Source organism: Camelus dromedarius, chromosome 7 (genome assembly GCF_036321535.1).
Source record: "Camelus dromedarius isolate mCamDro1 chromosome 7, mCamDro1.pat, whole genome shotgun sequence".
In the NCBI taxonomy this organism is placed as follows: domain Eukaryota; kingdom Metazoa; phylum Chordata; class Mammalia; order Artiodactyla; family Camelidae; genus Camelus; species Camelus dromedarius.
Genome location: NC_087442.1, coordinates 39,071,443 through 39,090,274, shown reverse-complemented (window position 1 = coordinate 39,090,274; position 18,832 = coordinate 39,071,443). Strand labels below are relative to the sequence as shown.

The 18,832-nt window shown below is 40.3% G+C and overlaps 2 protein-coding genes across 2 annotated transcripts in view; one reads left to right on the top strand and one right to left on the bottom strand.

Annotated features, from left to right (window-relative positions):
• LOC105095863 (RP9 pre-mRNA splicing factor) overlaps positions 1-18,832 on the bottom strand; it is a 115,723-nt gene that overhangs the window by 17,054 nt on the left and 79,837 nt on the right. The gene's annotated exons all lie outside the window — the stretch shown is intronic.
• The window catches only part of FKBP9 (FKBP prolyl isomerase 9), a 38,522-nt gene that overhangs the window by 3,232 nt on the left and 16,458 nt on the right, over positions 1-18,832 (top strand). Inside the window, exons 2-6 of the mRNA XM_031455154.2 lie at positions 8,901-9,046; positions 9,605-9,794; positions 10,040-10,185; positions 12,666-12,855; positions 17,082-17,227. Coding sequence (XP_031311014.1) covers positions 8,901-9,046; positions 9,605-9,794; positions 10,040-10,185; positions 12,666-12,855; positions 17,082-17,227 — 818 coding nt within the window. The remainder of the gene's footprint in view (positions 1-8,900; positions 9,047-9,604; positions 9,795-10,039; positions 10,186-12,665; positions 12,856-17,081; positions 17,228-18,832) is intronic.

Sequence of the window (18,832 nt, the reverse complement as noted above, 5' to 3'; positions counted from 1 at the left end):
GTATTTCTAAACAAAGAGTTTAGGGGCGGAGAAGTTGAGGTGCTTTGGGCTTCGGCTGTTGATTTGGAGGTTTTGTCTGGAAGAAAACAATGGCTGTCCACTTGACCAGAGTCAAACCTCAAAGGGCCTTTCTTTCCACAGAGCATTATTCTTGCATCTCTGCCTGGCGATTGGGGGCAGCTGGAGTCTTTTCAGCTTACAGCATTTGCAATTGCCAGAGGACCAGCCCTTCAGCCCTTGGTCACCAGCTTGGACTTGGTTTCGTTTTATTTCGGAGCCTCCGTGCCTTGTTAATATGCTCTGTGGCTGCTGCTCCAGATCAGAGGAGAAGACAGCAGCTTCCTGCCTGCAGGTTTCCGTGGGGACACCTGCTTTCATTGTCCAGGCCTTGGGAGCTCCTTGTCCATCACTCCTGATTCAGCTTTTTAGGCATTCCACAGCATTCCTAGTGGTATGGGTAAGGGGGACTGAAGTTTAACATGTTCCTATTATCTTTAGCACGCAAAACCAGTGTCTTGGTCAGCTCATTCATAGCCTTCAGGCCTGTCTGCAGACCCTTAGGGTCCATACATTTGCTTAATATTACTGTGTGCCCACCATGTGTCCTGTTGGTATGTAGAGCTGTAGATGCTCTAACCCAGAGGTGTTCAAACCATACATGCATCAGAATCACCTGGAGGGCTTGTTATACACAGTTCCTGATTCAGTAGATCTAGGGTAGGGCCTGAGAATTTGTATAGCTGACAAGTTCCCAAGGGATGCTGATGCTGCTGGTCTAGGACCATGTTATTTGACCCCTGCTCCAAAAGAATCATAGACTCATAACAGAGGTCAATTGCATGTTACATATTCATTCATTCAACAAATAATTACTGTATACCTACTGTTTAAGATGTTGATCTAGAGATGAAACACAAAACAAAAAATCCCTGCCCTCAGGTGAAACTATTTTGTATGATAACTGTTATGGTGGATACATGTTATTTCACATTTGTCCAGACCTGTAGGATGTACATCACTGAGCGTGAACCCTGATGTAAACTATGGACTTTCAAGTGATAATGTAGGTTTGTTGATTGTAACAAATGGACCACTGTGGTGGAGGATGCTGATAATGGGGAGGCTGTGTGTGTGTGTGTTGGTGAGTATACGGGAAATCTCTGTATCTTCCACTCATTTTTGCTGTAAACCCAAAACTGCTCTAAGAAAATAAAACCTATTAAAAAAAAATCCCTGCCCTCAAGTCAAGGTTGGGGGAGGGCCCCAAAATCCATTCCAGCTGGCTTAAGCAGAAAGGAGGGAATTTATTGGAAGGATCCTAAGGATCCAGAATCATGAAATGAGGTGACTTTCTGCATCTCATCTCCCTGAGGAGTTGCAGAAGGGCCTCATTTTCCTCTCCATGAAGGGAGCGCTCCAGGAGGCTTTCCATGCCACACAAATGACCTCTTGAGTCCAGTAACACTGACTAACTGGAATCTGTCCCAAGTCGATGTTCCCAGGAGAGAATCAGGTGCCCACCGTGGTGGGTATTAAGTCACATGTTAAGTAAAAGGGTGTTCAGGCTCACCCCTTATGCAGGGCTGGATCTCAGACAGGAGCCAGTGGACTGGGCAGCACCTCGTATGATGTCTGGGTAGACCGGACGGATTTAGTGGTGGCAGGGAGACTGATCAGGTCAGGACAGCTCACTTAGGCAGGAAGTACCTGCAGTGTAGATCTGCTTAGCAACCCTTCCTATGGAAAAGCCATGTGATGAAAGAGAAGCTGCTGCTTGTGTGTTAGCCCAGTGCAGTTCTGCTCACTTTAGGAAAAGTTCTGCTTGTCCACTCTTCTTACTAGGGTCTCCTGAGGCCATTGGCAGGCTGACCTAATGCCCCCTATGAAGACTTAATTTGATTTTAATTTTCATTTGTGGGTCATTGCAAGCTGCTCTATGTTCATATTGATTCTTTAAGTTGGCTGTGTTTTACTGGGCTGAGAACTCGTGTAAAATAAGAATGATTTATAGAGATCTAACATTTTAACTTGTGCAGTTGCTGAAAAACAAAAATCCACAATAGCAATATAATGATTTTACTTTCCTTTGCGATATTTTTCTTTTGATGGTATTTTAATGCACCAAAGCACATCCAAGCCAATTGCTCCCATTTCAGGGTCTGACCTCCATGAAGGTGTGAGTGGATATGTTCTCTTGTTCCCCTCCTCTCCACTCCTACACGCTCCTCTCTTCTCCTTCACCTTCTCCCTCTTCCTCCATTGCAGAGTTCTCTCATTTTTCCATCTGGGCAGCAGACAGGTAGTTTGCCAGATCACTAATGGTTTGTCTTCCCTCCCTGCCAGGGCTCATTAACTGCTGGTAGAGGTGGTTGGTTGAGGGAAGTACTCTTGGGCAAAGGATCTGGGAAGCCCAGAGTCACCTTTGGGAGCATGAGGTGTGGGGAGGGAGGTGGGAAGCAGAAACGTCAGATTTTGTTTCCCCTCTTTTGTGTTGGGCCCAAGCTCAGTGGTAGAACTTGGCCTACAGAGGATGTTGAATCTTACCTGGGTCATTCCAGGGTGACGCATCCAGCTAGGAGGTGTATTTCTGCTTTTGTGCACTTCATGAATATTCTAGACCCATTCACCGAGGGCTTGGGCAGGACCAGAGTCCTCATGTCAGGCAGGTCCCATGTGAACCAGCCATTTGATAAACTTTCAGGCCCGATCGGCTGGCTCTTTATTGACTTGCTTCTCTCCTGTTATGAATTCTCAAAAGATGGCAGTCTCCTTAATGTTCAAAAGAAATTTATTCAGTCTACTGGACAGCAATGTGAATATAGCTAATAATACTGTGTTGTATACTTGAAATTTGCTAAGAGAGTAATCTTAAGTGTTCTCACCACAAAAAGAAAAAGAAAATGGTACCCTTGTGAGATATGTTAATATGTTAAGTAGCTTGATTGTGGTGGTTATTTCATAATGTATAAAAACATCAAGTTGTACACCTTAAATATACACAACTTTCATTTGTCAGTTAAACCTGAATAAAGACGGAGGAGAAGTAATCAGTTATTGTTTGTCTAAATTGAATCTTAAAGATTTAGAGCTAGCTGGCTTTTCCTGTCATAATTGATCAGGGTTTTAGTTCCACTAACAGGGCCATTCCCCCCACCCCTTGTAAAGGCTATTTTTCCTTTGTTTCTGGATCTGAGATCAGAATAATCTCAGCAACAAATACTATACGTGTATGTTAATTTTGGCAAAAAGTTTTAAATTAATTTAATCTTTTAAGTAATACATATACACAGAGTTTGAAAAGCAGTTAAATAACTCCATAAAGCTTAAAATTATAGTTGCCAAGCTATTGGGAGTGGGGAACACAGACTCTGGGAGGAGATGTAACTATTCTGAATTTTGACCTTCAAGCTGCAGGATTCCTTCTGTCCTGCCATCTTCCACTTTGCAGGCTCTGGGAGACACATAGTGTCTACCCTTGGCCAGATCCCCTTTTGCATACACCTAGATTCTGTTTCTTCCCTTCTAGGTCAGTTTCTGCTCCTGGTTCCTTTTCCATCTTCCAAAATGTTGCCATCTCTTGAGAGCAATCATCTCTTCTTTGGTTTCTAAGCCTTTTTTTTTTTTTTTTTAAAGAGAGAAGCTTAGGAACTTGGGGAAGGAATGAGTTTGGGGGCTCTAGAGAAGGGTGTGTGTTCAGTTTGCCATATGTTCAGTCTCACTGGGGATTGAAACCTACATTTAAAAACAGAGCCTCAGTATTTATGCTTTAAGAATACAGCCATGGCGGGGGAGGGTATAGCTCAGTGGTAGAGAGCTTAGCATGCACGAGGTCCTGGGTCAATCCTCAGTACCTCCATTTAAATAAATAAATAGATACATAGATAAACCTAATTACCTCCCCCTAAATCCTCCCCTCCAAAAAAAAAAAAAAAACAAAGAACACAGCCACGGGGGTAGTTACTAGCCTGAGGAATAAGCACAGGATAACCTGTGTGGTGTGTAGCAGTTGAGTGAGTTGAATATGATGGGTGTTACGTGATGTCTCCTGTCTTAGTGGACCTTGGGCTGATCATCTTGAGGAGCACCATTGGAAGGTGCTGCAGCCACCTCCCATCCCCTCCTTGGGGCAGAGGAAAGTTGAAGTGTCAGGAACAGCAATCAGAGGGTCTTTTTAGCTGTGAAAGAGCAGAGGTGAAGAATAAGCTGGTGGAAAGGAAAGGGGGTGTTGGATGTGCTGGATGATTTCCATTTGCCTTTCTAGGTCCACTGTTCCCCTGTTCCACTGGCTTTTTGTTCTCGGAGCTTGACCTGTATGGGCTGCATGTGCAGAGTATGGGTTTTATCTGTGACCCCCTTGTATTGTGGACTCTTATTGGGTTCAGCCAATGGGGCATCAGCAGGAGATCAGAGGGAGGGAGGAGAATGAGATGGAGTTTATTCCTCTGGCTCCCTGCCTGTAGAATCATCACACAGGCTGTGTTCCTGGACAAAAGGTCCCAGCTTAGCTCCTGCCAGGTACTCTGAGCCTCCCTCTCTGTCCCGGGATCCTTCAGGCCCAGGTGTGACAACAGCACCCTCTACTCGTCCCCAGAGGTACTGCATTGTCCCTTAATGTTTCTCTGCACCTAGAACCCAGCCCCTCTATTAAACGTTCCTGGAACTGCCTAATTTGGGCATATCATCCGTTTCCTGCAAGACCTCTACTGGGATGTCTGCAAAACGTGTAAATCAGCCAGATATTGGGACAGGCTGAATAAATGCGAATCCCAGCCCTTGCAGAAATAATTTTGATGACCAGCTGTGGGCTGGACACTGCACATGGAACTTGGGCCCGTTGTACTGATCAGCACAGACTTGTTCAGAACAACTGTATTTTTCCAGACTGACAGAGTTTTCAGCGGTAGACAAGGCTGGTCTTGCATTGTTAGTTTCTCATGTACGTGAATTATATGTTTTCTTTGGGAAAAGTTTCTTGTTTTTAGCAGTTTGCTTAGGCAGTCATCAAATGAAGAAATTAATGCTGTGAGGCCACAACAGTGTTTATATGCCATCTAGAGAGGTCTTGTGCCTGGAGGGTAAGAGTCAGACAGTCTTGGGTTTTAACTTTTTTCCCCACTTGGCTAACTTTGTGAGCTTGGGAAATTTTTTCACCTCCAAGGAGCCTGAGTATCAGCACTCACCTTAAAGTGTTGTATGAAGATTGAATGAGGTCGGATATAGAAAAGCTGAAGTTTCCCTGTGCCTGACACGTAAAAAATGTTCCCTAAGTAGTAGTTATTATTAAAAACTCTCATTAAATTTGGGTTCTGTGGAGGAAAAATACAGTTAATATGTGGTTTCCAGCCTGTGCATTGTTGCTGTTTGCACATGTTCTGTGCCTGGGGAGTCTTTGAAGCCTTGAGTTCTGGTCCTTTATTAATGTAAACCCTCCAGGGTGATGACGGTTCAGGGTGTGGCGAGGCCCCTGCCAAGTGAGACTGAAGAGCTGGCATTCCCTGGGTGGTGTTGTCCCCCAGAGATAGAAGGTGGAGGTATAGAGCCGACTTGGCACAAAGCTGACCATGTGCCTTTGTCCTCTGGCTTGTTGGCCTGAACTTGGACCCTTCCTTTCTGTTCCCTGACCTTGGAGAAGGAAGGCTATAAAACGGACTGTAAAACCAGGAGGAGAAGGGGAAGGAGGGGGCACCTGATGGGTGGTGAGGTGGACTGTGCTGCTCCCCCAAGCTATTTGTGAGGGAAAATGAGGAAAAGATGGAAGTAATTTACCAAATGAAGGGCAGCACATCCAAAAGAGGTAAATTCCAACAGCCCTTAATATTTCATTACACAAGTACAATCATCCCTCAGTATCTGTAGGAGGTTCCAGGACCCCCTTGATACCAAAATCCTCGGAGATCAAGTCCCTTATATGAAGTGGTGTAGTATTTGTGTGTAACTGGGGCACATACTCCCATATACTTTAAATCATCTCTAGATCACTTCTGATACCTAATACAATGTAAATGCTGTGTAAATAGTTGCCAGTACTTGGCAAATTCAAGTTTTGCTTTTTGGAAATTTCTGGAATTAAAAAAATATATTTTCAATTTCCAATCGGTTGAATTCATGCAGTAGAACCTGAGGATACAGAAAGCTGACTGTATTTCATGATCATTTTGAAATTAAGAGAGAATTAAATAGGGGAGGAGGTTATAGCTCAGTGGTAGAGCTCATGTCCTGGGTTCAATCCCCAGTACCTCCATTAAAAAAAAATATATATATATATACATATAAATAAGTAAACCTAGTTACCTACCCCCCAAAAAACAAGCAAATGAAAAAAGAGAGATAATTAAAGAGAGGACAAATTATGTCACATGATATCTCCTACCCATAGTTTACCACTGATAATACTTTCATGTGTCACCTTGTGGACTTTCAAATACATCTACATTTGTAAATTCAAAGTGGGATTATTTTAGACTGTGGCTCTGTAACCTGCACTTTTCTCTTAATGTGTATATCCTTCTGTACAAATGAATAGAAATCTTTAAAAAAATTTTATTGAGGTATAGTTGACATATCATTATATTAGTTTCAGGTTTATAACATAATGATTTGATATTTGTACATATTGTAAAATGATCACCGCAATAAGTCTAGTTAACATCCATCACCACGCATAGTTACAAAAATTTTTTTCTCGTGATGACAACTTTTAGGATCTACTTTTGAAGTCCACGCACAATAAATGCTGGAGTGGGTGTGGAGAACGGGGAACCCTCCTACGTTGTTGGTGGAAATGTAGTTTGTTGCAGCCATTATGGAAAACAGTATGGAGATTCTTCAAAAAACTAAAAATAGACTTAGCATATGATCCAGCAATTCCACTGCTGGCATATATCCAGAGAAAACTCTAATTCAAAAAGATACCTGCACCCCAGTGTTTATAGTAGCACTGTTTACAATAGCCAAGACATGGAAGCAACCTAAATGTCCATTGACAGATGACTAGACAAAGAAGCTGTGGTATATATATACACACATATATATATACACACATACATACAATGGAATACTACTCAGTCATAAAAAAGAATAAAATAATGCCATTTGCAGCAACATGGATGGATCTGGAGATTGTCATTGTAAGTGAAGTAAGCCAGAAAGAGAAAGAAAAATACCATATGATATCACTTATATGTGGAATCTGAAAAAAAAAAAGACACAAATGAACTTATTTACAAAACAGAAACAGACTCACAGACATAGAAAATAAACTTATGGTTAATAAGAGGAAAGGGGGTGGGAAGGGATAAATTGGGAGTTCGGGATTTGCAGATCCTAACTACTATATATAGAAGAGATAAACAACAAATTTCTGCTATATAGCACAAGGAACTATACTCAGTATCTTTTGGTAACCTATAATGGAAAAGAATATGAAAAGGCATGTATGTATGTATACGTATGACTGAAACATTATGCTGTACATCAGAAATTGATGCAATATTGTAAGCAGACTATACTTTAATTTAAAAAATGAGAAAAAATAAAGAAAGCTCAAAAAAGATATACTTTCTTAGCAACTTTGAATATGCATTATAGTATTATTAACTATAGTCACCATTAACTATAGTCACTATACAGTATTATTAACTATAGTAATGTAGTAGTAATGCTATCCAGTACATCCCCGTAAAGGAAATCTGTTAAGTGGCCACAGAACATTTTGTGTCCTTGCCTTATATGGCAATCAGTGCCATAGTTCTGAATAACTGAATTTCTAAGTTATTTCCAGTGTTTTTCGTTATTATAAACCAAACTCTGTAGTTGTTTTCATTCTTAAACAGTGTCTGAAACTCTGTGGGTGTCTCTGCCAGTTTATAAGGTATTTGCAGGCAAAGTTTCTGCTTGGACTTCTTTTATATTCCCCAAAGCACCTAGCAGAGTCTCCTAATAGGCATCCCCTTGTTTATTGCTAAATTTGACATTGAAGAGGATGAGAGCTTGATTCCATTGTTTATCTTACTACTTAAGGCCATCACCAGTCAGCCTTTAAAACACATGTATTAGTAATTTAAGATCACATCAGACTTTCTATTACCTGCAGTAATTACATATAGTAATACTGGCATAACCCTTGGGTTTTCAGAGCACTTTTCACATTGTTATATCATACGGATCTTGGTATGGCTATTATCATCACTCCCATTTTGCAGTGAAGGAAACTGAGATTGAGAGTTTGTGCTCTTCGAGAAGCCACAACATGTTGCCTTTTGTTTAACTTATTGACTTAAAAGAACAGAAAATTAGTGTTAATTTGCACCTTAGTATCCATGATGTTGCTGTTAGGTACCAATCACATAGAAATGGAGTAAACTGTTTTTTTAAAAAATAAATTTTAATTTGATTTTTGCTAACCAATGGTGAGACATGTCTTCTCCTTTAAAATTTTTTTATTATTTTTTTTACCTTTTTTTAAAATCAAATTTTTGGGGGGTCAGTAATTAGGTTTATTTATTTTTAATAGAGGTACTGGAGCTTGAACCCAGGACCTCATACATGTTAAGCACACGCTTTACCACTGAGCTATACGCTCCCCACTGGAGTAAACTATTTTTCGATGGAAAAATTGGTAGCTAGTTCACGACAAACTTAACATGTTTTTTTTCCTAGAGAGAGTTATGCCAATTCTTATCTACTAGATTTGCTGGCCATATTATTCAAGGTAATTAAAAAATTTCTAACCCTGCAAGTACTGTCTGGTGGAGATAATTCCTGTATCAGTAACTTCTCTGTGGCCTTTTAGCTTTGCAGTGACCTCACTCTGTCCATGGGTGCATTTTTACAGGTTGTTTTCACTAAGGGAATGGTTATTTATACTTTTCCTTCTCTCTCCCTGTCTTTTGGGTCTTTAGCTATGACAGAGACTCCACTTTCAACGTGTTTGTGGGAAAAGGACAACTGATCGCAGGGATGGACCAAGCTCTGGTCGGAATGTGTGTAAACGAGAGGCGTTTTGTGAAGATCCCCCCAAACCTCGCCTACGGAAGTGAAGGAGTTTGTAAGTATTTGTTTTGTGTTTCTAAACACATCTGCTGAAACCAGCAGAATATTTTGCAGGCTCTTTACAGGCAGACTGGAGAGTCTTTGGAAGCTTTAGGTTGGAGAAAATGAGAAGCAGTGAACACACACACAGCTAAAATTTCATCTTAGGTTTATTTCTTCTAGATATGAAAGAAGTCTTACTAACACAGGTGTATTGAATGTTAACCTGTGTTGACAGGAAACTTTTGTTCTTTCTCTGTTCTTTCAATTTCATTTGGAAGAAAGGAGGAGTTTTGGAATTTTTTTTAAAGTAAAGTTTATTTATTTATTTTTTGGCGGGGGGATTAGGTTTATTTAGTATTTATTTATTCTTAGAGGAGGTAGTGGAGATTGAACCCAGGACCTCATGAATGCTAAGCATGTGCTCTACCACGTGAGCTATACCTTCCTTCCCTCATTTTAGAATTGTATGTATCCCCTTGAGCCCTTTTGGCTTTCATTCACTTTGGCAGCATTCTAGGTGTTTGGCCTGAAAGACAGCAGCTTTTCAGTGTGAACTCTCTTTAACTTCTAGCTGGTGTGATCCCCCCAAATTCAGTGCTTCATTTTGATGTTCTTCTGATGGATATTTGGAATTTGGAAGATCAGGTTCAGATTCACACTTATTTCAAACCCCCCAGTTGCCCTCGGACCATCCAAGTGTCGGATTTTGTAAGGTACCACTACAACGGAACATTCTTGGATGGAACTCTGTTTGATTCGAGGTAAGTACTGCGATTTGTGGTAGCATCAGTGAAATGCCCTTGGTTCCTTCTCATCCGGTTTTTACGCCCATGGAGAAACCAGAAAGGGGACTCTTCCCAACTGTTCTGTGATTGGGAGCAAAGATCCATACGTGCCTTTCCTCCAGGGATGGGTATGGGTTTATTGGTCAGCTGAGGTTTGAGTAACAAAACCTTTTGAAGGATGAGTTAGTATGGAACTTTTCCCTTTTCTCTTTGGTTTGCAGTCACAATCGCATGAAAACATATGACACATACGTAGGGATTGGCTGGCTGATTCCCGGAATGGATAAAGGGCTGCTGGGGATGTGTGTGGGAGAAAAGCGCATCATTACCATACCTCCTTTTCTAGCCTATGGAGAAGATGGAGATGGTAAGTCCTTCTCATTCTTCGAACCACTCTCATCTGTCCTTATTTCTACTGCAGTGGTAAATTTAACTCATCACATGAAACCCACTAGACCCTTTGGTCTAGACTTGCACTGTCCAATATGGTAGCCACTACTTACATATGGCTATTTACATTAAAATTAAAATTAAATAAAATCTTAAATTCTGTACTTTGGTCATACTGCCAAGTTCATGTGCTTAAGAACTACACATTACTGAGGGCTACTCTACTGGTCAGTGCAGGTACAGAGCATTTCTGTTAGACAGTGCTAGTCTAGGTTATCTGTTGTCTGATGATACAGTTGCAGAAATCTCCACTTATTCGTGGTCATTGGTGTTCTTAAGAAAGCTGTCGACCACTGCCTTGTAAGCTGTAACTTTGGGCACCACCTCTCCAGCCTCTGTTTTCCCATCTGTGAAATGAGATTTGAACTAGACAGTCTAAAGGTTGTAGACATCTAAGTAGAAATGTAGCATGTGCTGCCAGAATTGTCATTTTTTCACTGATTTGTAACTCCTTGATGGGTTTTACCTGTGACATTAGCTCTGTGTAGATAAATGCAAAGCATAATTTTAGAAAATACATTAGTGTCCAGTTTGTAGTTTTACTGTGAGGGCAGACAGAACATTGGCTGGTGAATAAAATTTCTCAGCTACTCATGTTTGAATTCCAGGCACATTTAACCATATTGACAGGCTGACACGACAATGAGGCCTCCAGGCATTTGAACAGATACATGTAGTTAAGAATAGAAATGAAAATGTGATGCTATATAAGAATTTAACTGACAGTGGTACCCAACTTTTAATAACTCCCTCGTAATAATGATAATGTTTTCCAAGCTATGTTCCCTGGCTCTAGGTCTACGGAGCAGGAGAGGGGAGTCTGACCAGATGGGGCTCAGCCTTCTCTCCAGTCCACCTCCACTTTTATTACTTGGATCTGCAGACTGTTTCTTTAAAAGTCTGCTAATAGAAAAATAAAGCTTGAAAACAACTGCCGTAAATGTATCTTAATTCTCCCATCCCCAAGATGTGTTAATATTCTTATTGGTACTCAAACGGTCTCGTCCTTGGCTGGTGGAAGCCTCTTGGCTCCCAAATCCTTGTGTTGTCATCCACGTGCATACAACATACCAAATAAAACTAGATGCCTAGCCTGATGTGAGGAATATTATTTATTTAAAATAAGTAACTAATAATTTAAATATTTAAACAGGTTATTTTTAAATGCTTTGCACTTTGATACTGTGCTCAGTTATCCAGGTTTAAATTTAAATCGGTGAATTGTATAGTGAATTGGAAATTACATCTTAGTCAAGTTATTATAAAACAAAAGCAAATATTCAAGTAGTACATGATAATGTTGGAAAATTTTAAAGCCTGGGGTTACTTTTAAGGCTTTCTGTTTTCTATTCAATTAAAAGATACAGAAAAGTACAGAAACAGATTATTGCACACCCTCCCACGCCCTTCCACACCCATACCTGCATTTCAGAAATTAAACACATCTGGCATTCCAGAGGCTGACTCAGCAGCCCACGTTCAGCAGATTTCACCACTCCTTGGAGGGGAAGGAAACAGGGGTGGGCTCTGCCGGAGAGCCAGCTGAAGGAGCACAGGCTTGGCATGCCCAGGCCTACTCCTTTGCATGACGTAACAAATGGCAAGTAAGAGTGTGGAGGTGGGTGGTTTGCCAGGTAACTTCCTTTTATCCCAGAGTACTGGATTTACAGCTACTACAATTGGTTGACATTGATCTTTACAGGAAGGAGCTAGTGCCCAATAATCTCTTCATGTGGATCATTGTGTTGCAGACATTCAGTAAATCCTCACTGTTAGGAACGTCCAAGAGAAGCAGCACCATCCTGCAGTGAGGCAGAAATGATTTGAAGAGTATTTACATTTTGGATTGTGGGTGCCATTTTTTCTTTCTTATTTCAGCTAACTTTAGTTTTACTTATAGCTTGTCTTAGATGCACTTAAAGGATTGAATTTTTGCCTCTTTAAAAAATTGGCTGTGAGTTCCAAAGAACAAGTCTGTGGAATGTTCTCTAGAACTTGGTCTGAATTTTGGAATTTGTGCCTTTAAATGTCTGTGATTTGCATCTGTACACAACAGAAGCCCACAGAGATATGTATTTGAGTTTGTACATTGAGCCTTGCCAACACAAACATAGAATATGTGGTCACAGTAGTCTCTCATGTCATTAATATTGGTTTGCTCCTTTTTCTGAGAAAGTCGGGCTTCAGATTATACCCGTCAGCCCGTGGTTGGAACCATGGTGATACAGCATGGTTAGACGTCATGGGAGACCACCCAAGACATGGAAAAACATTTGTTTCCTTGGCTTGAAAACTTTAAGAAATGTGTAACACCGACGCAGTGGGTGTTAAGTTGTAGTTAAAATGCTTCCTAAATCTTGTGTCCTGATTTCCTCATCTTTCTTCATTCCACTCTAGGGAAAGACATTCCTGGACAGGCATCTCTGGTGTTTGATGTTGCATTATTGGACCTCCATAACCCCAAGGACAGCATCTCCATTGAGAATAAGGTAGTGCCTGAAAACTGTGAACGACGAAGTCAAAGCGGGGACTTTCTCAGGTATCATTACAATGGCACACTTCTGGATGGCACACTCTTTGATTCCAGGTAAGGAAACCACAGGAGCCTTCACTCACCGGAACATCTTATTAAATATAGTTTACTGCTGGCTGGACCATGATTTGCATACTCTGTTAGTGCCAATTTGGAGTTAGTGTTTTCATCTCCAATACAGGTTTCTATTTCCTGATACTGAATTCCTTCAGAGGCTATTATAACAGTCTTCTTGAAGCCTGTGGGAGATGGGTCTGCAGGAAAGCAGGAGGCTTACCCCAGACTCCCACCATCTCTCTATACTGTGCTCTGCTATCCAAGTATAAACCCAACAGTGGGGTCCAAGATGGGAATGACCAGGAGGGAGGTCCAGGCAGTAGGATGGGAAAAGAACAGGCTTGGTGCCAGGAGACCTGGGTTTCAGTCCCTGTGTGTCGTGCACTATTGGTGTGACTTTGGACAGCGTTTAAACTCCCTGAGCTTCAGTTTTTTCCCCTGTTGGTAGTACCTCTCTCTCTTTTTTTGTTTTTTTCCCCCTGGTTCACTGAAATACATTCTTGTGTGTGTGTGTGTGTGTGTGTTTAATGAAAGTATAGTCAGTTTACAATGTTGTGTCGATTTCTGGTATACAGCACAATGCTTCAGTCATACATGAACACACATATATATATTAGTTTTCATATTCTTTTTCACCATAAGTTACTATAAGATGTTGAATATAGCGCCCTGTGCTATACGGTATGAACGTGTTGTTTATCTATTTTATATATAGTAGTTAGTATCTGCAAACCTTGAACTCCCAACTTATCCCTTCCCACTCTCTTTCCCCCCTGATAACCGTAAGTTTTGTTTTCTGTGAGTCTGTTTCTGTTTTGCTAATAAGTTTATTTGTGTCCTTTTTTTCCCACATGTAAGTGATATCATATGGTATTTTTCTTTCTCTTTCTGGCTGATTTCACTTAGAATGACGATCTCCAGGCCCATCCATGTTGCTGCAAGTGGCATTATTTTATTAGTTTCTATGGCTGAGTAGCACCTCTCTGAAAGAGATGGTGAGATTAAAGAGATGAAGTAGATGAAAGCACTTTGCAAACCTTAAAGGCTTATCTGCGGCAGGGATTGGATGGGTGAATTCAGCTCCCATCCTGAGGCTGCAGAGGCTAATTACTGCGCCTGTTGTTACTCAAAGTTTTGTTTTGTTTATCAGGCTTAGCTGGCAGTCATGAGCTGGCAGCAGGCATTTGGTCTGTGTTGCTCATTCAAGTGGCATGGGTTGTTTGGAAGGCATTCCTTTAGCTTCCTGTAGAGCGAACAAGTAGTGACAGCAATCTACCTGCCTCTCTGAGGTAAGGCTTCTCATTTATTTAGTCATCCAGAAACATTACAGAAGAATTAAAAAAATTTTTTTGTGGGCGGAGATAATTAGGTTTATTTATTTATTTTATTAGTATCTTTTTAATGGCGGTACTGGGAATTGAACCCAGGACCTCGTGCGTATTAAGCACACACTCTACCTCTGAGCTATCCCTTCTCTCCCAGAAGAATTTTTAAATTTTATTTTCTTTGAATAATTCATTTTTCCTACTCCTAGAATCTTTTCTTTTAAATTTTTCATCTGATTTTTTTTGGGGGGAAAATTCAATCATCACATTGTTCAAAATTAAAACAAAATATACATTAGAATATGTTGTAGGGGGGAGGGTAATAGCTCAGTGGTAGAACACATGCTTAGCATGCAGGAGGTCCTGAGTTCAATTCCCAGTACTTCCACTAAATAAATAAATAGATAAACCTTACATTCCCCCTTCCCCCTACACACAAGAAAAAGAGAAAAAAAATTCTCTATTAGGATTTTTATTTTAAAAGTATTATGTTCTTATTGTATAAGTGAAACAATGCAAAGGTATTTACTACAATGTACCCCTTCCCTCCTCACCACCCATAGTAAATATTAAAAACCTCCCACAGGCTCCCTCCATGCTTATAAATGCTTTCATGTTTAAATCTTCATTCCATCTGGAATTTATTGTGGTGTTCAGCATGACAGTAAGGATCTAACTATTTTTTTCCAGACGGTTAGCTAAGTTTTTCCAATACCCTTTATTGAGCAACTGTCTTTTCCTCACTCATCTAAAATCTGATATTTATTATATACTTTGTCTAGAATTTTTATCCTTTTCCAGTGATCTAGCCATTCCTGCCCCAGTATCACTCCTGTAGCTATTGCAGCTTTTAAATTTGTATGATAGAGAGTATTCTTTTTCTTTTTAAACATCGTTTTTCCCTACTAAGGGATACATTGACATGGCTCAAAATTCTAAAAGTACAAAAGAATATACAATGAAGAATTTTTCTCCTATCCTTGTCCCTCAGCCACCCAGTTCCCCTGTTTACAGGGAACCAGTATTATGAATTTCATAGGTCTTCCATACACATACAATGAAATGCAGATAATTCTGTAGATAATCTGCTTATTAGGTGGAGAATCCTTTGTTACTATCATTTCTTCACACCCCTTGGCTTTGTGGTCTCTGAGGGGTGTTGAGAAGAGACAGCCTCTCACGGCTCTGCCTTTTCTTCTCCCTGGCCCCCCACTGTTGGCCATCTTCTCTGAGGCAGTCATCCTTGGGCTGTGTTGGATGAGGTGATGGCGGAACTGACTGGCTCTTTCAGGACAAGATTTTTGCCACATCTGCTCCAAGTGGGGATGGATAATGGGTGCAGATCACTGTGATTCAGAGTTTGGTAGTAGATGTGGCATATGAAGTTTTATGATTGTATTCTGAAATCATCAGGCTTTGGGAAATTTATTCCTGTTCTCTCCAAACTCATAGTAATTAGACTCAACTGGCAAATTATACAGAGGCTGGCTCTTTCCACTGAGTGGAATGCTTGGACCTCCAGCCAGAGGCACTTGGGAAACCCAGGTACTCACCAGGAGGTGGCCTGGTGAGCAGGGATTGCTGCACGGCAAATTTATCCAGGCTCTGGTGGAGGCTGCAGAGTTAAATTGCTCTCAGTATATATGCTACTTTTCTGCCAATACAAATATTTGTATCTCATATATACGGATATTCTCCTCTTTAGAGGAATTTTTAGGTTTGTTTTTTTTTTTTGCTTTAATTTGAAACTTTATTATTTAAAAAAATTTTTTATTGAAGTATAGTTGATTTACAATGTTTATTAGTTTCTGGTGTACAGCAGAGTGATTCAGTTATATATATATGTGTGTGTATATATATACACATATATACATATATATATATATATTTCATATGCTTTTCCACTGTGGTTTATTACACAGTAGGACCTTATTGTTTACCTATTTTATATATAGGAGTTTGTATCTGCTGATCCTGAACTCCTAATTTATCCCTCCCTTACCCCCTTTCCCCTTTCCCCTTTGGTAACCATAAGTTTGTTTTCTATGTCTATGAGTTGGCTTCTGTCTTGTAAATAAGTTCATTTGTGTCATATTTTAGATTTCACATATAAATGATATCATCATATGATATTTGTCTTTCTCTTGTCTGTCTCTCAGTATGATAATCTCTAGGTCCATCCACGTTGCTGCAAATGGCATTATTTCATTCATTTTTTATGGCTAAGTAGTATTCCATTGTGTGTGTGTGCGCGCGCGTGTGTGTGTACACCATATCTTCTTTATCCAGTCACCTGTCAATGGACATTCAGTTTGCTTCCATGCCTTGGTTATTGTAAATAGAGCTGCTAGGAACATGAAGGTGCATGAATCTTTTTGATTTATAGTTTTCTCTGGATACATGCCCAGGAATGGGATTGCTGGATCTTATGGCAATTCTATTTTTAGTGAAATTTTATTTTAGAGTAATAGAAGACACTAAAACTTCTTTCTAAATAAAACGGTTTCTTTACAAGCGATAACAGAGGAATTCTTAGTTTCTGATAAGGGCCCTTTGGACACTTTCTTCATTAATTTGACATGGTCATGGAGCGTTCAGTCTGATTTATATTAGTTATGTTTTTGCATGATTGCTTGTTGTAACCCGCATCCCATTCATAACGTGACCAAACTAGAGGACTGGAGGTCTGGTTTCTGGGAGGCTTCTGCAGGCTGCATCTCCGAGGCTGTGTGTGGATCCTTGTTCACCATTTCAGAGGAGCATGTTACTTGGATTTTACTCAGATTCTAGGATTCAGCCTATTCTGGGATCTGGAGGCCCCTGCGCTCTTGCCTCATGATACCGACTATGCAGCTGTTCTGACAGCTCTCGTGACCAACATCTTTTCTCGTTTGGCAGCTATTCGAGGAACCGCACCTTTGACACGTACATTGGGCGGGGCTACGTGATTGCCGGGATGGATGAAGGTTTACTTGGCGTTTGCATTGGAGAAAAGCGGAGGATTGTGGTCCCCCCTCACCTGGGGTATGGCGAGGAAGGAAGAGGTAAGCGCTGGCTACCGTCCTAAGGCGAAACGAGCAGCCCTCTCTGGGTACGTCCAGGATGCTTGGAACCGGGGCCTCTGGAGAGCCAAAGCGTAGAAGCTAAAGGCCAGCTTCAGACTTAAATGATCAAATATCTCTAGTTTCTAGAGATGCTCTGTCGTTTCTCCTCATTCCCCCTGCCCATTTCCCTTTTCCTTTTGGAATATTTAAAACCTACACAAAAGTTGAAAGAACTGTACAGTGAACTCCACTCAGATTCACCATTTGTTAACGTCTTTCTTTATTTTCTCTCTCTATATTACGTTTTTTCTCTATTGAGCCATTTGAAAGTAAATGGCAACCTCCCTTTTTCTCTTTTTGCTTTTATTGAGTATATCTGACTTGCAACATTGTGTAGATTTAAAGTGTTCATGTTATTTTGACACATTTTTATATTGTAATGATTGCCACTGTAGTGATAATTAGCACCTCTATCACGTTACATAATTATTTCCTTTTTAGTGGCTGGAATAGTTGAGATCTAGTCTTCTAGCAAGTTTGATGATTATCATACAATTCTGTTGTTTATATTCACTATACTGTGCATTAGATCTTGGTTTTTGTATTTTAATAACTTGAGGTGTTTTGTGTATACCATAAAATTCACCCATTTAAGTATACAACCCAATGACTTTTAGTAAATGTAGTGAGTTATGCAACTACCACCCTAATCCGGTTTTAGAACATTTTTGTCACCCAAACAGCAGCAAACTCCTTTTTAAAAATTACATAATTAATATATGTTAACTCAGAAAAAGAGAATAGAGATAAACAACCACCACCACAATAATCTCACCACCCAGGTACGAGCATTGTTAATGTGGGAGGTGGCATAGTGGCCCCAAAAGATGTCAATGTCCTAATCCCCAGAACCTGTGAGTATGTTACCTTACATGGTAAAAGGGACTTTGCAGATGAGTTTCAGGTAAGGATCTTGAGATGGGGAGAGTATCCTGGATCATCCGGTGGCCTTGATTTACTTACAAGGATCTTTGTAAGAGGGAAGCAGGAGGCCAGAGAGGAGAAAATGCTAAACTGCTGACTTAGAAGCTGGAGGAAGGGGCCACAAGTCAAGGAATGAGGGTGGCCCTGAGAAGCTGGAAAAGGCAAGGGAACAGATTTTCCCCTGAAACCTCCCAAAGAAATACATCCCTGCCAATACCTTGAATTTAGACCTTTGACTCCAGAGTTATAAGAATAAAGTTATGTTGTTTTAAGCCACCAAGTTTGTGGTAATTTATTATAGCAGCAGGAAACTGATACAACCATGGAGTGAATATCCTTTTATGGTTTTGAGTATATGTGAATCTATGCAGGTAAAAGGAAATACACATCCACCTACACTAATAAACACTAACAAAAATGGGATCATCCTTACATATTACTTTGTAATTTCTCTTTACCTAATTTGTTGTGAACAATGTTTTATGCCAACAGGTTGCATAGAATTTTAATGGTTGCATAGCATTCCAAACCGTATTTTCTTTCTTAATTATGTTTTTTCTCATATACCATTTTTTGTAACTTACTTAGGAACAGTTGATGCAGTGTTTATTTTGCTTTTGG